Raw genomic sequence first — 18,392 nt, 5'->3', positions numbered from 1 at the left:
ATAATGAGGATAAAGTATTCAATGCAAGAAAAGTATGATCAAAAAAAGTTTTGAAATATTTTGATACAAAATCATTTCAAATTGTTGCACTCTTTATTGAAATATAATATTAAGCGTAGGCAAAATTCACACTCGCTGTGACGATATACACACTAAGGGCGAGAAAAAAAACTAAGTTTATGATGAAAAATGAAAATATGAAAAAACCTATGAAAAAGTTTTAGATAAAGCTTTTACACATATGGATCTCGGTGTGTACATATGTATATGTGTGTGTATGTGTGTATGTTTGTGTATGTGGTTGTGTGTGTGTGTGTATGGATGTCAACGTAAAAGTTGAAATTAAAAAAAAAAAAAAATTTTAAATTAATCTAAATAAATTTAATACCTGTTCTCTTAGAAAAGAGCAATTTCTCGTTTCGATTTTTTCTTTTCCGTAAGAAAACAATGCCAGGTTTTAACGAAGCAATAAAAAAGCAAAAAAATTTAAAAATTTTTTATATAACCATAATAAATAAATGCCTATACGCATATATTGTATTGCCTATGTGTTATCCCCTGGATAAGGGATGTCGGTATATGCAATCCTAAAAGGTTTAAAATTTTTTACGACTTTATTCGATTTTATTCCTTATAAATGCTTTTCACAGAGACTTCAATCTATCCGTCTCTATTACTGTCTCAGTTCGTAGTCAATCGAATGTCAAGTTAAGTCGTCGAAATATTTCATTCTCACTATTAAACCCACTCTGACTCTCTGAAATCTTTTCCTGAACTAAATGACTTTCAGATTGACTTCAGTCCATCCGTCTCTATTACTGTCTCAGTTCGTAGTCAATTGAATGTCAAGTTAAGTCGGCGAAATAATTCATTCTCACTATTAAACCCAGTCAGACTCTCTGAAATCTTTTCCTGAACTGAATGACTTTCAGATTGACTTCAGTCCATCCGTCTCTATTACCTTCTCAGTTCGTAGTCAATCGAATGTCAAGTTAAGTCGGCGAAATATTTCATTCTCACTATTAAATCGACTCTGGCTCTCTGAAATCCCCTCCTGAACTGACGAACGCCTCTACACGTTTGTTTCAAGTCTGTAGGTGCAACAATTTTTTTGTCTGACCGCTTGTCTTCGTTCATTGCCAAAAAAAAAAAGAAAAAAATAATAATTTCAACCAATTTACCCTAAATACTGTAGTTTTTATAAATACAATGACTTCAAATGCACTCACACATTAAAGCATTTTCTTTCTTTTTCGATTTGTATGCACACTCGGAAGTTATTTTACTATCTAGTACTGTGTAGATAAAAAAAAAAATCGCATATAGAATTGATAATAAGTGGATAGGATAATCAACTTTTTCGATAAATGATTGATGTTATGATGTAATGAGGTTATATAAAAAGTGTTAATTTTTTCTAATTTCTATTTTTTTTTTTTTACTGAAATTGGTTAATTATTTTATAGATTTCATTAAGATTATTTTAAAATTGAAACCATTTAAAGTAAAAAAAAAAGGTGAATATTGCTTTTAAAAGCTGGCATTGTATAGGAATAGTAATAATTTTTTATATATATGTTTACATATACATACAAATATATATATATATATATAAATATGTATATATATATTTTTCTATATTTTCTTTTAAAATTTTTTTTTTTTTTTTTTCTTTCTTAACATTGCTATGCTATTTAAAAAAATATTTATTTTTATACCCAACGGCAGCGGTTATTGCATCATTTATTGTCCGTTGATGTCACGAAGCAAGCGAAAACTATTCCGAAAAGTTTGCTATTATTAACAAACTAACGAATTTGATCTCCGAGCAATCATAGATTATAGTTTATATTAGTTATGCTATGGGATAACTAAAATCAATTCAGTTCATTGCCACTTCTCTCTGTGCGTTCAAAATGAAATTAATCACATGTGCACAAAAACTGGCAATCGAAGGTGCCGGTAGACACGCTCCGGTGCTCGAACGAATTCTCGCATTTCTGATAATATGTTTTGCCATAATAATAATAATAATAATAAAATAAAAAAATATTCAATAACTCCTGGTCTAGTTTATAATTAATTTAGCGTAGACTAAGCTTAGTTTACGAACGGGCTCGTGCCACTTAGTAATTGAAAGGGATAAACAAATTGTTTTTTTTTTTTTTTTTTTTTTTCTATGATACCATAATAATGAAGAGGAAGCAAGAAGAATTTAGCCGAAACTAAAATATATTCCTTTTCGTTCATTCACATCATTTAACTAACGCGCCTATTACTACCGTCTATTTCAATCGCTTAAAATCTAATCTAATAATTAATTAAAAAAAAATTATTAGCAAGATATGAATTTTTTTCCCTTTCTTATAATTAGAAAAAAAAAAAAAAAAAGTCTCTCAAGAATTTCTTTTTAAGTACTTTTAGCTAAATATTTTAATTTAGTTAAGAAATTGCCATAAATTATGTTCGTTAACTTTTTAGTATTGTTGGCCATAACGTCCCGACATACCGCTGTCATACAATTTGTTCAACGTATCGTTAGCATTGCCTTGATTGTTATGATGATGACTTGTGCTGCTGCTGCTGCTGCCGCTGTTGCTTTGGCCATAGATCATAGTGTTCGGGCTCCCATAATTGATCGTTGATGGCGGCGAATCATGACGATAAAGATAACGTTCCTTTTTGGTGCGCTTTTGTACGGTATTCCATATGACTATGACTGTTAATTGAGCCAATAAGAAAACGGCACCGGCAATTACAAGACCTGCGCTCCATATCACAGTCAGTCACATCAGTTGTTAAAAAAAAAAAAACAAAAAAACCCAAACAAAATAAATAAAAAGAGAGAGAAAGAAGCTATGAAAAAATGCATTTAATTTATTTGATAATTTGAGGAAGAACAACAACAACGACAACAACAACAAAAACAACATAAACAGCAACCGCTTTATAATTCATCGGAATATTTATGCGCATCCTATGCACATAACTCGAGATGTGTAACCTTAAACACCTGCTGCTGCGCTTCGAAACAAGATATTGAGAGAAATTTTCCCGTAACTCTCTTTTTTTTTCTTGTTTCGTGGCCACCTGCGTGTTTTTGGTTTTGTATTTATTATTATACATAAAATTTACATATATCTATCTACATATCATTATAAACCGATTTAATCAAATAAATAAATTTCACAAGTAAAAGTCTTAAGTACTCATGGTTCATCAAAACATCACTATAACATCAGTATAATGAAAAGATCTTTTCGTAATCAAATAAATGGATTCAAATAGGAAAACAAAAAAAAAAAAAATCATTTTTTTACGCATCTACCACAGTTCATAACTGTTGTGAAACATCCACCTTGCAGACGAATTATTTCTATGATTTTTATTAGTCATAGAAGTGATGATTTTTTTATTCCGTTCTTTCAGACAATTGTCGTTTACATTCACGCAAACAATTTGGCGATGTAATCAATGTTCAGAAGGTGTTCACTTACGTGGCCAAATTTTGAAATTAAAATTCTAGCATTAAGACTAATTGAGTTCGCCTTTAGAACGGAGCCCAGGAATCAGACAAAGAATGCGAAAATGGGCCGATGATTGGATCAATGTCAAACCAATATAGTTTCGTTCGACACGGTATCGTCATGTTACCAAAACGTGGGGGGATGGGAAAAACTTTTTTTCAATAAATGTCTTTTTCAAGTGAAAAATTGACCAAAATTAATGCAAGCATTTATTATGTTCTTGACTTGCGTGAAATTCTGAATCAATTAAGAGCATGTTTGTCCGGCCGTGTCTCTTTATCGCGTGATGAATGAAGGTAAGGAATTCAAATTTGGTAGAAACATTGGAAGTTTCGCCGCGCAGGCAGGGCATTGAAAATGAACTAATTTGTGTAAAGCACCGGCCGGCTCTAAAGCCTAAATTGAAAAGAACTGTGTTCTTCTAAGCAAAAATTTGTGAGTTTTTGCTCGTTACTCACAAATTATGAATAATAAAAGCCTGGAAGCATCCATATTTAATTTACGGAAAACTCTATTACTTATCTGGAAGAATGGAAAAGATAGCCTTTGCCCACAAAAAGTGATGAGCGACAAAATTTTCATCATTTCATCTTTTTGAGGCTTTGTTCTTTCCCTCTTCTAATCAGGCAAACAAGACAGAATATTGAAAATATTATCTGCCTGAAACTGCATTAATTCAACAACACCACAAGGTAGTGGAGTAAGTTTTCCATAACCCATATCATCGATATGGGTATCAAATAAAAGGTCTTTGAGAGTAGAAGGCAACAAACGAAATGTGTTAATTTTAAATTAATAACCGTGAACGTGACGACAAGGTAGATTCATTTTTTCTGAATAACATCATTTAGTGAACTAAAAGGAGGAACGGAGGAACGGAGGAAGATCAATTTTATCCCATTCTAAAACTAAAGATTTAAATGATGGTGGCTACGTGAGACTGGCGAAGCTGGTACAGTCGCGCAACCGCTTAAAAAAATAAAATAGATTTAAAGCTACGAGGGGACCTTATGTCCACTTTACCAAATTTTGTAGGCTTTCCAAAAAATGTAATTTGCGCAGTAACAGATATTTGGATCTTTCGCTATATATGTTACACTGATGTCAATTTAAAAGCTTTAATACTTTTAAATAATTCAAACAGTTGGGAGTTGTTTGGTGATACAGGAGCGCTTTCCTTTTCGTTGAATATTTTAACAGCCCACAGTCAAACATTTAATCAAAGAGCAACACACGCCACAGCGTTTACGAACCTATTAGAATCCAAATTAAAATTTTTTACGCGCTAACGTGAACTTCACAGGCCAGTTTAGCACGTTTAAGAATCAAATCACTTTAGGGTAAACAGTTTCTAGAGCGGACACGGCACAAAAAAAGCAAGTGCTTATAGTAAGCTGATTAATTTAGATATATCCGAAAACAATTAACAATAATCCAAATTGACCATAAGTCAGTCCTAAGCTATGAAAACAGTTGGCGAAAAGTGGAAAGCCTACTAACCCATGTAAAACCTATTCAGGCCAAGAATTGAAACCAAGTGAACAAGTTGAAAATTGAAAGGGAACAAATTGAAAAATTTTGATTTCTTTTTTTAAAAGACTAAAGCACTTTAGGGAAACAGGTTGATATGGTTTATGAGTAACAAGAAATGAGGTGAAGAAAGAAAGTGAACCGAATGGATTGACGTAACGCGGCAACATGAGCAACAGCACGATAACTGGGCGTCGGAATTGATGAAAAAAATTTCATGGCCGAACACCGTTCCAGTTATGTATCACTCAATATTAAGAGAATAAAAAAAAGTGAAATAATATTCAAGTTTTTTTTTTTTTAATACGTTACCACTTGCAATAATTGATTGGGTTATAAAATAAAAGATTTGAATTTCGGTTCTATATGTTTGCAATGGGCTCAGGTGAAGTTCGGTTTCAATTTTGGCCTATACTTGTTATTTGTTTTTTTCTCATATCAATTTTGTTCTTTTAATTTCTTTTATGTGATATTCTATAAAAATAATGCTGTGGGTTGTCGAACGGTTCATTCTTCCAGCCATATTGACCGTTTCTTTTTCTTTTTATGCCTCTGTTTATATATATATATGTATATATATTTTAATGCTTTTATTTGCCTTTTTCTTTTTATTGTTATTATTATATTGCGAATCTTGTTAGTGTTGTTCGCGGCTTAGTCGATACTTATTATGGTCTGGTGGATAAATTTATTTGCTTTTGCTTTTGCGTTTTTGTTTTTTTTTTCTTTTATTTCTTTAGGAGACCGATCAAGTTCAATGTGACGTTTGTCCCAGTATTGGTTCGAGTTTTATATGGTTATTGGACTGTTGTTGTTGTTGTTGTTTTAATGTATATTTGATGACTATGATAAACGTCAATATAACTGATATTGGTCACTTAAGGTTGTCAAGTATGTGCTTGTATGTACTTCACTATATGTATTGAGACGGCAGTAATAGTCGTGGTAGTAGTAGTAGTAGTAGTAGTAGTAGGTAGGCCGGTTCGTTTCTCGTTTTCTTTAACAATATTGTTGTTATTATTCTTCGACATTTAATTTTTTATTTGATTTGCTCCAAAAACCGTACAGTTAGTTAAGGTATGTTGTTGTTGTTGTTGTTGTTGTGTTAAGACTTTCACCAAAATAAAAATATTTCTAAAATATTTTTGTTAAGTTTTATTATAGTCGGTGTTCTTAAAACCTACATAAAAAGTGATTTTTCTTTTATGCTGTTTATGCTTCTTTTTTTTTTTTCATTACTTTTTTACTCAATTATGCATTTCCTACTCATAGAGTATAATTATTCATCATTAGCCCTTCTTGCCGCCTAAACATTAACACTGACTGTAGTGTCATATATAATCGTTTGCACTTTTATGGGGAAAAATCGTAAATCGTAAATTCATCTTCATGTAATATTTCTCTCGTTGTGCGTTATACGTTTCTATTGCTTTTTCTATTTGCTTTTTCTATTTGCTTTTTTTTTTTTTTGGTTTATTTTTCTCTTACGAACGAGATGACATCATCAATTTTTCGATTACATGGTTTATTACCATTTGGCTTTCAGAACCTATTCACAAACACCTTTGCTATTAGTTATGTATGCCACTTACCGTAACCGTTGAGGCAAGTGAATGTCTCATCACTGAGGCTGGTGTAAATCTTTTCACGATTTTCGGTAGAATTCAAAGAATTGGCCGCATCTTGATTGAAACCGAATTTATCGGTGATTTGTATCGATTGAACTAATAAAATATTATCATCGGCTGACTTTGGACTTACGTCACGCTGTTGGCGATGGTGTTGGTGTGAAAATGAGGAAACCATAAATCCAGCTAGACATCGAATGACGGAACAAATAAAAGCACAAAACAAAATAATAAGCATATGATAAACAAATATATGAACAAGATGATGTATAAAACACAGCAACAAAAACAAAAGCATAAATAAATGAAAACAAAGTGGGAAAATCAATCTTACGCTATTTTATATAATAAGTAATCTAAAAAGTATTGAGCCGTATATTGTAATGTGCAATGTTTGCGTATCTAAGTAAATCAATTGATTTGAATTTTTTTTTTTTTTTTTTATCAACGCCCAATACTTTTTATGATTCTATAAAAAAAGGAATTTGAAAACATCTTGAACTACAACCTTATATAACAAGTAGTTTATAAAGTGCTAATCCTTATAACATATGTAAATGTGTTCAATTGGAAGTCCAAAAACTTTTTTCAGCCCATCAATGTCTTCTATATATACATACCTCGCTCCGTGTTATTGGCCATTATAGAACGTCGTCGGCGACCATACGAAATCAACGATTTTACTTCACCACTGACACTGTCTTCATTGTCGCACATAACCGGTTCACAACGTGGTATACAGGGTGTTACCAAAGCTCTGAACTGTACAACTTCCGATGACGGAAATTTGAAGGCATCAAATTGCGATACCAAAACTTTACGATCTTCTGTATACTTTTGCACTGCACCCATAATATATTGGTCGGTGGGACAACCGTGAGCATCAATTAGTGTAATTTCGGCATTATCTGTACCATCTAGGGCGACCAATTCACGTACGAATATCTCATAGGGACTATTAGGATCAACAATTTCAAAGCGTAAAGCCAATGGATCACCCACTTCGGCTATGCGTTTCATATCGCTGCCGTCGCGTGACGTAATTTTCATTACAACATTCGGCGAATCGATTATAATTTCTTCACTTAGAGACGATTCAATTTCCCCGGTCACGCCTAAGTCTACATCGTTCGATACAGTTTTATTTGTTAAATCGTACTGACACGACACTGCTAAACCCAAATCCGATGACGTAACGATCATATCATGATGTTGAATAACAATATCATTCATGTAACGACCGTAAGCGCTTTGCCGTACATTGCATTCCAAATCATTATACCCCATACGAAAATCAAATTCCAAAGAACTATTAACATTTACCGAACAAGATTTCGGTGCACCTTTAGCGTACACTTTACCATCAAACAATTTCGAGGTGCGTATTTTGGTAATCATTTCACCCGATTTGCATTCAATTGAAACATTATAACACGAGGACAATTCGTAGGTGGCTGCCTCGGGTACATCCAAATAAGGATCCATTACGTCGGTTAGAGTCGAACGTGAATGATGCGATAAACGGCATACCATGTCTCCGGTATCGTTATAATCATAAGAATGACATCTATTACGGGAGTAATACAAAACAATAACAACAACGATAAGAATAATAGAAAATAAAGATTTCCCTTCTTCTTCACATTTTACCTGTAGGGTGAATTTAAGCACAAATCGCGGCATTCTTCAATTGTGTTAATCTCTTGATAAACCGAATCAACTGTTTTTAGAATTTTACCAGAAATTCTTTTAAATTCGCATAATTTACTTGGCTCCTCAGCGCAATTATTTTCCAAATAATCAGCGCCATCGTACAATTCGACATTATTTGAACCCGATAACGTTATACGATCCATATTGGAGAGTTCACACAAACCGGAGTGACGATAATAATTAGCTGATCTGCAGGATGAAAGTAAGAATGCAAATCAAATCTAATTAAAAGAAATTTCAAAAAAGTAAACCGATATTTCAAAGTCCATTGAAAGATCTAAAGAAGTAACAATAATTTTTAAGATCGTGCACAAAAGTCATATATTTCCGGTTATTCTAATAACTCGCTAAACTGTAACTTTTCGCAGGAAATACTTATATAAGCGCCCAAGCTACAGTAAGTTCTAAATTCATATTTAATGTAAATTACACGATGTTTGGAAGAGCTTTTTAATAGATAGACTCTGACGCCATTTCGGTTTTATAAGTATGCAATAATTCGAGAAGTCGATCTTATCGAATTTCAAAGGAGCTGCTTGTAGTTTGCCTAGGTAAGGCGTCGATAACTTCCTACAGAATAAGTGCAAGACTCTCTCCTTGAATTACAGATATTTTCTATCATCTTTATGAGCTATGTATGCGCACATTACATGGAGCTTATTATAAATTATATAATATATTAACAATTGGTATATATAAAGTGTTGCACTCACGTACTGCATCCGTGTACCTCTTAGACACGTTTTATTTATAAGGCGTAAATGTGATGTTCATTTATATAATAATATTGTTGCTTGTTTATTTCGTTATTGTTAGGTTGACCGAACTATTATTAGCATCTGATTGAAGTCTCACGTTATTCGTCCTATTAGTTTATAAATTTACTCGTCTTTCGCAATAATTATGAGAAATTGCTCTCAGTTAATTTTCAAAGTGAATAAATTTATTGAAATGTTGTGGAGATGCATTGAAAACGTTATGGTGACGAAGTCGCATCAAAAATTACAAATTGATAAATTGAACAAAGCTTTCAAAGATGTTAGAGAAGCATTTTGGAAGCTTTCGACCTATCCGCTCGTTTCAAAACAATTCATTTTTTTTTGTTTTCTAAAAATAAAGTCAAGTCTGGTCTAATGGCTGAAGGGACGATTTGTATGGGTGATAAAATGTGGTAACGGGACGAAAATTCAGCGCTTGCGAATACGGAAAAGCTCAAGCAGCGAATGATTATCGCTCCTAAAGGTGAACCGAAGCTGAAAAGCCCAAAGCAAGGCAATTGAAAAATCAAAGAATCTGGAGTGATTTCTTCGCTTATCGCTATGTTCGCTTTTCTATCACAATAACGCACTTCCGCACACATACTATCGTAGGGTAGTTCTGCAGTCACTGTAGCAACGTGATTTCTAATAATTGTTTGCGAAAATCGCTTCCAATCAATAAGAGGTACTGAAGAGAATTTGTCGACAACAGTTTTCGACAATTATAAAAGACGGTTTAATTTAGGAGCAAAAAAGCCGATCGACATGCACCTTCTGTCAAATGTTAGCGAGAGTTGTGCCAACCAAGCAAAAAGAGTCAGTGATATTAGGGACATTTGGTTCTATTTTGTTACAAATGCAACTCTGTATAATGCCGGCTTGTTAATCTCAATAGTAAAAAAAAAAAAAAATGACGGCAAAGTAGATCTTACTTAAAGTAAGAACCTGCTTCTTACTTAAAGTAAGAAACTACTTTGCCGTCATTTTTTTTTTAAAGGGGAAAAAAGATGCCGATGGAATGATAGACATGATATATTCATCATAAGACGAGTGTCTATCTGTATTTCCTTTGATTGCTGCCAATCACAAAAGCTAAAATAGCAAATCGATATCTGTCATGTATAATTTTGACTTAGCTACCAATATCAGGTGCGAAAATATGCGATATTTGCTCGCAGTCTCATCTGTAGAATCGAGAAAGTTAAACCTTCAAATATATCAAAACTTGAAATTATTTTTATTAATAAACGCGCTATCAAAATCTAAAAGTTCTCATAAGCTTTTGTTAAAAGCTACCTAAACACTTGTTTCCTCTAAAATTTGCCTAAAAGTCAATGTCAAGTCTTCTTTACATCCATCTTAAGAAGGATATTCTTTGTAAAACTTGCATATATTCTTTCTTTTGCTTTTATGATAATAGCATGTGTGTGTGTGTGTGAACAGCCATTCATTTGCACATGTATACATATCATTGCGTGTGTGATTTACACACATAATAGAATAGCAAAAGGAAAATAAAGAAAAAAAAAAAAAAAGAAGAAGAAGAAGAAGAAGACGAAGAAGAAACTACTTACCTGCATGTAAATTCAGTTTCACCTAAACACAATTCTAGACAATCACGTCGCGAGTAGACGTTCTGGCTAGATTTGACATGATCAACAAGACGATAACCTTGAACGCGATCAATGCACCAGGCCTTCGAGCAAGGACGCACACCCAAACAAGATTTTTGTGCGTAAATTGTAAAAACTGGGAATTGCGATCGGGAAAGTGAACCTGCAACGTAAACGCATATCAAATGAGTGGTTGTTAATAGAGCGAATGCTTGAGAGTGTTTACGCACAATTTAACGGTGCTTGTAGTAAAACATATCTAAATATATATCGATATATATATATATATATATATATATATATATATGTGTGTATATGTATGTATGCAAAAAAAAAAGAAGAAAATATATGTATATGTATATGTATATATATATATATATATATGTATAGTCATAGCCGGTTTATTAACATTTCTAAATGTTGTCGTTTAAACGAATTGTGCAGATATTACAGATAGCAGCACATATACATATCTGACTTACGCACTTGGTATAGTAAGCCATGGTTAAAATTAACAGGCGTTAAGAAATGCCAAGACTACAGATATGATTTTTGTTGTTATTATTATTGTTGTTATTGTTGTTTTTGCTATTTCTGTTTTGCGCAATTTGAGTCCGTCTCTCTTTTGGGTCTGCTGTTCATAATATAGGAGAGGCTGTATGTGAAGTTATAAAAAAAAAATGAAAACTAAAATAACACACACATATCACTGACAGCCTTTGGAGTTTATATATACACACATATATATATATATATATATATATATGAAAAACTAAACATGCATGATGTGTGTATACATAAGTGCGTTAAGGCGTTGGTTGTTGCGGCAATTTTATTATTTTAATGTTACTCTTGTATTTTTGCGTTTCTTAGCCATAAACCTGTTATTAAAACCAGGCCTATGCGAAAAAATTTTTTTTTTCCTTTTTATCAAATTTTTTTTTTTTTGATTGTTGGAGCTTTTAAAAGCAAGAGAATAATAACACAACAAGGACAAATGCAATATATCAGAACATAGAATGTTGCATTCATGTGAATGTCGTTGTTAAATATATTTCTATGTATTGAGGTTTATGTCTGAAAAAAACACAAATCCACAACTGAGAGGCTTGGCTTTATTTTGCCTGTTTTCGAATCGACTGACTGACGACTGGCTGGCTTGCATAAATTCTGTGATTCTTACGTTTTTATACTCGGGCTATTGAAGTTTATTGCATACCGTGTCTTTGCCTTTAAATATAATTTACCTGGCGTTTTGTCAGCTGTTGTTTTAAATAATACGCAGAGTCCAGTTTCATAATTAACGGCACTGCATGATTCGTTAATCTGACAGGCTTCCAAGCAATCAGTCAACATCAATGTGCCAGGCAGAGTATCCAGCATATGCGATGGTGCCGATAATACATAACTGAAAATAAACAAAAAAAAAAAAAAAAAAACGAAGATAAGTTCGAAAATCTCTTTTATTTTCTCATTGTTAAAAACGTTGTTATTAACCATTTTTTTTTTTTTTTTTTTTTTTAAATAATAATAAAACAAAAACAAAAAACTAGTTTCAATTTTTAAGTGTGGTTTTCCATGCGCACGGTGTTAAAGGCTTTCATTAACATTTTTTCTCTTTTATGGAGATTCTTAAAATAACCAAAAATTTACAACAACAACAACAACAACAGCAGCAGCAGTAATAGTAACGATAATGGAAAATAAAGAAAAATAATTTTGGTTAAATGTGTGAAAGTTTTCCTTTGCATAGCCTAAGCCTATCGGGCATGTAACCAGTTCTTCTTATAAGCACAAGAAAACGAATGTAGGCCAGTATTGTGTGAACATTACGACCGGAGGAAATGTTTCTCGCAAATGCCTATTAATGAAGAGTTCAAAAGATGTTATAATAAAATTTTAAAAGTAAAACTATGCTTACACTGCTCACCGCAGAATGAATGCGTGCTAGTTTGATCATTCCATTGGCAATATAGAGAGAATAGAGATACGCCGTTCAAAGCGTTCATAAAATTTACTGAAGAGTGTCTAATAAGTTTACTACTTTGCTTGGCTAACTGGCCTGACACACTAAACGGAGATGCATCTGCAAAATTTCAAAAATATTCTATTTTGACATAAATTCCCCTTTGCCGCTTTCCTCTCGCTCTTGGATGAATTTTTGCGTTCCTTACCATGCAATCGCAAATCTAGACGTGACAACTTCACTATGAGTTAGCACACGCATGCTTGATTTCGTACTTATCGCAAAACTTTAAATACAATTTTTTTTACTATTGATATGCTTTTGATACAATCGAGAGACGCATGCGCATACATTAATTTCTTAGGTAAAATTATGAAAGAAAAAGTGTTTGTATGTACGTACACACGTTAGCGACAATCGAAAATGGCAAAGTTTTTTGTCATTTTTGTGTAATCGAAATAAAAGCAAACGTTTTCGATTCGAGGGGCCACTCGTTGCTCCTTAGCCATTAGCAGACTAAAACGCGATTGCATCTCGAATTTCGACCTTTATCGAGGGGAATTCACACCAATTTTCCCATCTACTCGGGCGATTACAATAAATTGTTAACGATGTAAAAATCGTAAGATTGAATGTAGGTTTAGTAAATTGCAAGGACATGCGCACTGTCTTACGGGCAAGGGTATTTGAATCAAATCGTTTGAGATTCTTAAATAAGTTATAAGAGGAGGATAGAAGGGGAGGAAGAGAGGAAGCAGTTAGTTTAAAAATTTTCCAACTTTCCTACCTTTGTAGATACAAATCTAACGGTATACCTCGAGACTACAACTACTTTCAGACTAGGACGAGATTAACTGAGAATGAGAGGAAATCCACGATTGACTCCAAATTTCCTTCCTCTGTGCTTTAAAGGAGTCTAGCATGTAAAACAATAGAAACAAAGATAGAGCGAAGGGAATTCTTCATCCTTCTAAAAGTTCTGTTATTGATTTGGAGAAAACATAACAACTACGGTGATAACGCACAAGAATTGATGGAATAAGTCGATCGAGTTATTTAAAAAATTTCGTAAACTGTTCTAGCTTTTTTTCTCCCTATTTAAGGATGTTTATAAGTGGACCAAGGCTATTTTAAAATGTCATCTGCCAACCTCAGTGGACGCAACATATATACAAAGTTTTTAATTCCTGCATAAATATTTGCCAGCATAAGAGTTTAGCTAACGAGGGGGCAGGTGAACTAATTCACTCAGGATCTTTGCCAACCAAAAGCTTACATAAAATTATGACAGAAGTAATTCCTTGTCGACGATTTTCAGCTGCTTTTTGTTATTACCTTTAAGTGTAATATTTTGACTATAATCTTTGGGTAAATGCTTAGAGACACCAGGGATCTTCCCGATCTGAACTCTCGTTGTTTTCTTATAAATTAGACAATACCTAAAGTCATACTACGTTGTTTAGCATTTCTCTGACAGCCATCAATAGTGAAAGTTTCCAATGAATATGAATTGATGTCCGAATAGCTTCCTTACGCACCCCGTTTTTGCTTTCCGCACTTAAAAGATTTGTCAACAATATGCTGTTCAAGGTTGATGACAATTTTGAGGAGATCAACTCGTCCCACCACACATAGGTGTTCTAAACTATTGAATACTGCAGTGAAAGTTTACAGGCAGACTATATTGATAATGTTGTTCAATACAAAGTTGTTCAATTTGTGGATTCAAAATTAGGCGTAAATAAAGTACACATCAGACGAAGCATTGAATGGAATTTTTTGGACTTTGGCATTATATGTTGAATATATCACTAATCAATCGTGGCATCTTACAGGATTGGATCCTTTTGAAGTAATTTTCGTTGACTTGTCGGCATAAAGTGAGCAATAGGTTGCCCTTAACTTAACGGATGTTCGTTTTCAAATCGTCAATAGTTTGGTGCGTTGTTCGCATAAACTCGATAACCAAAAAAAAAAAAAAAATTCGAGCGATGAGGAATCGCACGATCTTGACGGCACGATCTTCACGTCACCTTTCTTGTGCAACAATGCCATACGGTGGCTTGCGGCACCGTCCTGCTCGAACTACTTGTCTTCAACTGTGATCTTCAAGTTGAACATTTTTTTGCACTTTGCCTGCTACGTTGTCTATACTTGTCAGCCTAATCTCGTATATTTAATGCAATGAAATGGAATGCAAACAATACGTTTAGTAGTTCAAACTATATCTTGATTCTTCAATTTATTTATTATTCTCCTTACGGATCAGTGATACTCAGGATTGGAAGAAGTTCAAAAAGTGAAAAAATCTTAGCCGCTGTTGCGAATAACTTATAGTCTATACCTTATGGATTGAATTCGTAGACCAAAATCCCTAAGTTGATGTATACGCCAATAATCTACGATTCATTAGGCGATATGCATAAAATGCCGTGAAATAAATGCCAATCTTAAGTTTTATGGTCTTTGAAAGTTTGCTGCTTGGGGAATGAGGGACGTACAAATTTTTACCTTAAAGCGTAATTCAATGTTTTTTTTTTTTTCTTTTGCACGATTTTTGTTTTTTAAAAGTGTTTTTACTTTTCTTTTTTGTTACCATTGTTATGATTACTATTATTATTATTATTATTATTATTATTAAGGTTTAATTTTATAGGGAACAATAATCGTAAATTTGTGTTTTCTTTCTTTCCATTAGTAAACAATATGTTGGCAAGTAATTCATAGACAACCAGTATTTATCGACGATAGAGTATTTGAAGTATTCAGTGTTACGCTTGACTATACCGGGTAATGTATTAGAGCAAACATTATTTTGCTGACAGAAAACCGCAGAAACCATCTTCAGTAGCAATGGAGAAAAGAACAACTTTCCACATGTAGTTAAAAGTTAAAAACATATGTGCATGCGTCACTTGAGTTCATAGGTTTGTTTAGCTTATTTGTGTATGTATTAATCTATTAAAGTAACAAAAAAAAAAAAAAATAAAAATAAAAGCGTTAAAGCAAAACCATAACATTCCAATAATTTTGTTAGAAAATGAAAGTTCACTCATTAAGTGGTTTTTTTTTTTGCTCGTATAAAGTGATTTTATAAATTTTTGTGGGCGAAATTTATGGTTAGAAATTCATATGGTTAAGATGATGTTGCTTGCATTTATAATAGTGTGTTTACACGTGCGGGTTAGTTTTTTAATTAATTTCTTAAATAAGTGAAAGAATAGGATTGGTAAGCGGAACATAGCTTTCTTTTTTTTTTTTCTTTTTTTTTTTTTTTGCTACGATAATAAAGTGATCAACGTATTCTTTGCATAAGAGAAGCATTCATCCTCAAGTGTTGCACTTTAAACTTTCAAATCATTAATCGAGCGATAAGAACAACAATTGTTTATCCATAACCTAATTTGTAGTTAATAAAAAATTTTACTACTTTGGAATATTTCGCTTGGCGAATGAAGGCAGTGCTGCACGTCAAGCGACGACACTGTGAACACTAATAAAGTAATAAAAGCGCATAACGTAAACTTAGCCGCAGGGATATTTTATTATTTATTATAAATTTTACTGCATTTTACTGCATTTTTGAGGGGTTCGGTTCGTTCATTATTCGAACAGTTAGAGTGGAAAGTGTGAATGTCAATAAATTAATAAAAGAAGTCGTACTATTGGCTGGTGATAGTTGGATGTTAAAGCTTTTCTTGCCAAGCATTTCTTCTTGAGTTGAGTAATGCTTTTTAAGTCATAAATCAAAGAGACGCGATCATCGATGTTAACTACAATCATAAATGCTGTCGAAAGAAGACGACGACTACATTTGAAAATTTGTTAATTTAGCGAATTTCAAATTATCGTCAATTGCTATAAAGATATCATCACGTAAAGACTTCCTGTGGCTGGAAGTTTCCATTCGCATAAAAGCAAATCGCTTTAATAATCTCATTATGTATAGCACAGAAAAAAAAAAGGTTTCTTAGAGTGAGAAAAGAGATTACAATCACAGTTAAATAAATAACTATTGTTTAACCTTTTTGTAGTGACAGAATAATTTTCAGCCGACAGGTTAAGAGCAAAGGGCGAAAAGTTATTTTTTCTCCTCCTTGGTTTTAAATCAAACATAGAATCCTCAGGCATTGTTTAAAAGTGTGATACAAACGTTTGCAAAAAAAACCTCAGAGTAGAATTTTAAATGATCCTAACCTGATGAAATGCTTGTAATATTTATGCGCACCGCTAAAGGGTGAGTAACACTAAACTCGTGGCGGTTCGTTTGCAGTAGTCGGAAATACGCATCAGAGATGCCGTAAAGTACCCTCTTAATATTTGCAGATAGCTTGGAAATATTTGTCTGTCCCTACGTCCACCTATCTTCCATTTTCCATGTTCATCCTCTGTTATTACAAAGATTACTCCCTCCAATGCTTTCTTAAGCGCAACCAAACGCAAAACTGTAATTCAACCATTAAGTACAGATTCACAGAAGTTATTAAAATAAAACTATACGACGAAAGCGTCTCTAGAATTCTCGCTACCCTTGAGTATTGACGTAATGTGGGCTGTGTTGCGCTTATGTACTGGTATATTCAGTGCAACTGTTCTACGAAAAGATATGTCCACCAATCAAATATATCAACAGGGCGACACGCCTTTCTCAGCATTCTCACCCACTCGTCTTAAAGTCGCCGGTATACCGCACAATAGACTTTTTGACCATATTGCCCGCCACCAGAAGTGATTTTTCCCGCCTTGTCCAATGTCACCATTCGAACGTTCATAAGCACTACTCCCTTTCCCCACTCCCCACACTTCCTATTAACCGTCCTGATTACCACATCCTCTGAATGGCTAGTCATGGGTAAAAAAAAATTCGCTTTCGCATGACTAAATATTTTGTTTATTTTACTGCACTTTTCTGTTATTGTATGTGAGATATCGATATCCTGCTATTAACTTTCTTGTTTTATTATTTTTGCAAAATATAAATAAACACACTTACCCAGTTATGATTTCAAAACCAATCATATCCGGATCGCATTCTTCTTCGATCATAGCGCTGCTAGCAGCATTCGTTTCAGACGATAATGCTGATGATGGTTTATCAGTTTTTGTTTCAGCCATCATATCGGCTACGTTTCCGTTACTTTCTATCGGTTTTGGCAATTCACTGTCATTGTTAATCACATTTCCGGACAAATCGTCATCTTCAGCACTAATACTCTGTTGAGCTAATGATGGAGCTGCATTTGTTGTGGTTGTAGATGTAGTAGCAGAACTGCTAGTTATTGAGGCGCCAGTTAGTGAGGAAGACGATAATGAGGCTGCTGGTAATGATGACAATGATGAAGTTGCTTGTTGCGGTGAAGGTGTTGCATTCGTACGCGGATATGTTTTCGCTGGCTTAACAGGACGCTTAGTTTTACGTGCTGCAGCCGCACTTGTGATTATAAGAAAGAGTATTAAATATGAAGAAAATTTACGTAAGAACATATTGAGAGAGAAGCGGGTCTGCGGTTACGAATATAAATAAAATCTGTAATGATAAGAAGACAATAATATATTTAAAAATACATATATTTTTTTTTTTTTAAATAATAAAACCAAATATAGAGATAAAAGAAAATAAAAGGGAATCATTGTAAAATGAATTTTAATTAATAAAA

At 33.3% G+C, this 18,392-nt stretch overlaps 1 protein-coding gene across 4 annotated transcripts in view; it reads right to left on the bottom strand.

Moving 5' to 3' along the window:
* Positions 1–2,388: 2,388 nt before the first annotated feature.
* LOC119641829 overlaps positions 2,389–18,392 on the bottom strand; it is a 209,699-nt gene continuing 193,695 nt past the window's right edge. For all 4 annotated transcript variants that reach the window (XM_038040696.1, XM_038040695.1, XM_038040697.1 and 1 more), the window contains 7 exons: positions 17,729–18,262; positions 12,017–12,177; positions 10,731–10,932; positions 8,336–8,587; positions 7,306–8,252; positions 6,650–6,871; positions 2,389–2,764 (listed from right to left, as the gene is read on the bottom strand). In XM_038040696.1, coding sequence (XP_037896624.1) covers positions 2,478–2,764; positions 6,650–6,871; positions 7,306–8,252; positions 8,336–8,587; positions 10,731–10,932; positions 12,017–12,177; positions 17,729–18,219 — 2,562 coding nt within the window. In that variant the 5' untranslated portion in view covers positions 18,220–18,262 and the 3' untranslated portion in view covers positions 2,389–2,477. The remainder of the gene's footprint in view (positions 2,765–6,649; positions 6,872–7,305; positions 8,253–8,335; positions 8,588–10,730; positions 10,933–12,016; positions 12,178–17,728; positions 18,263–18,392) is intronic.

Source organism: Glossina fuscipes, unplaced genomic scaffold (genome assembly GCF_014805625.2).
Source record: "Glossina fuscipes isolate IAEA_lab_2018 unplaced genomic scaffold, Yale_Gfus_2 180, whole genome shotgun sequence".
NCBI lineage: Eukaryota > Metazoa > Arthropoda > Insecta > Diptera > Glossinidae > Glossina > Glossina fuscipes.
Note: the sequence above shows the minus strand (reverse complement) of the source record. Positions and strands in the feature narration are given on the sequence as shown.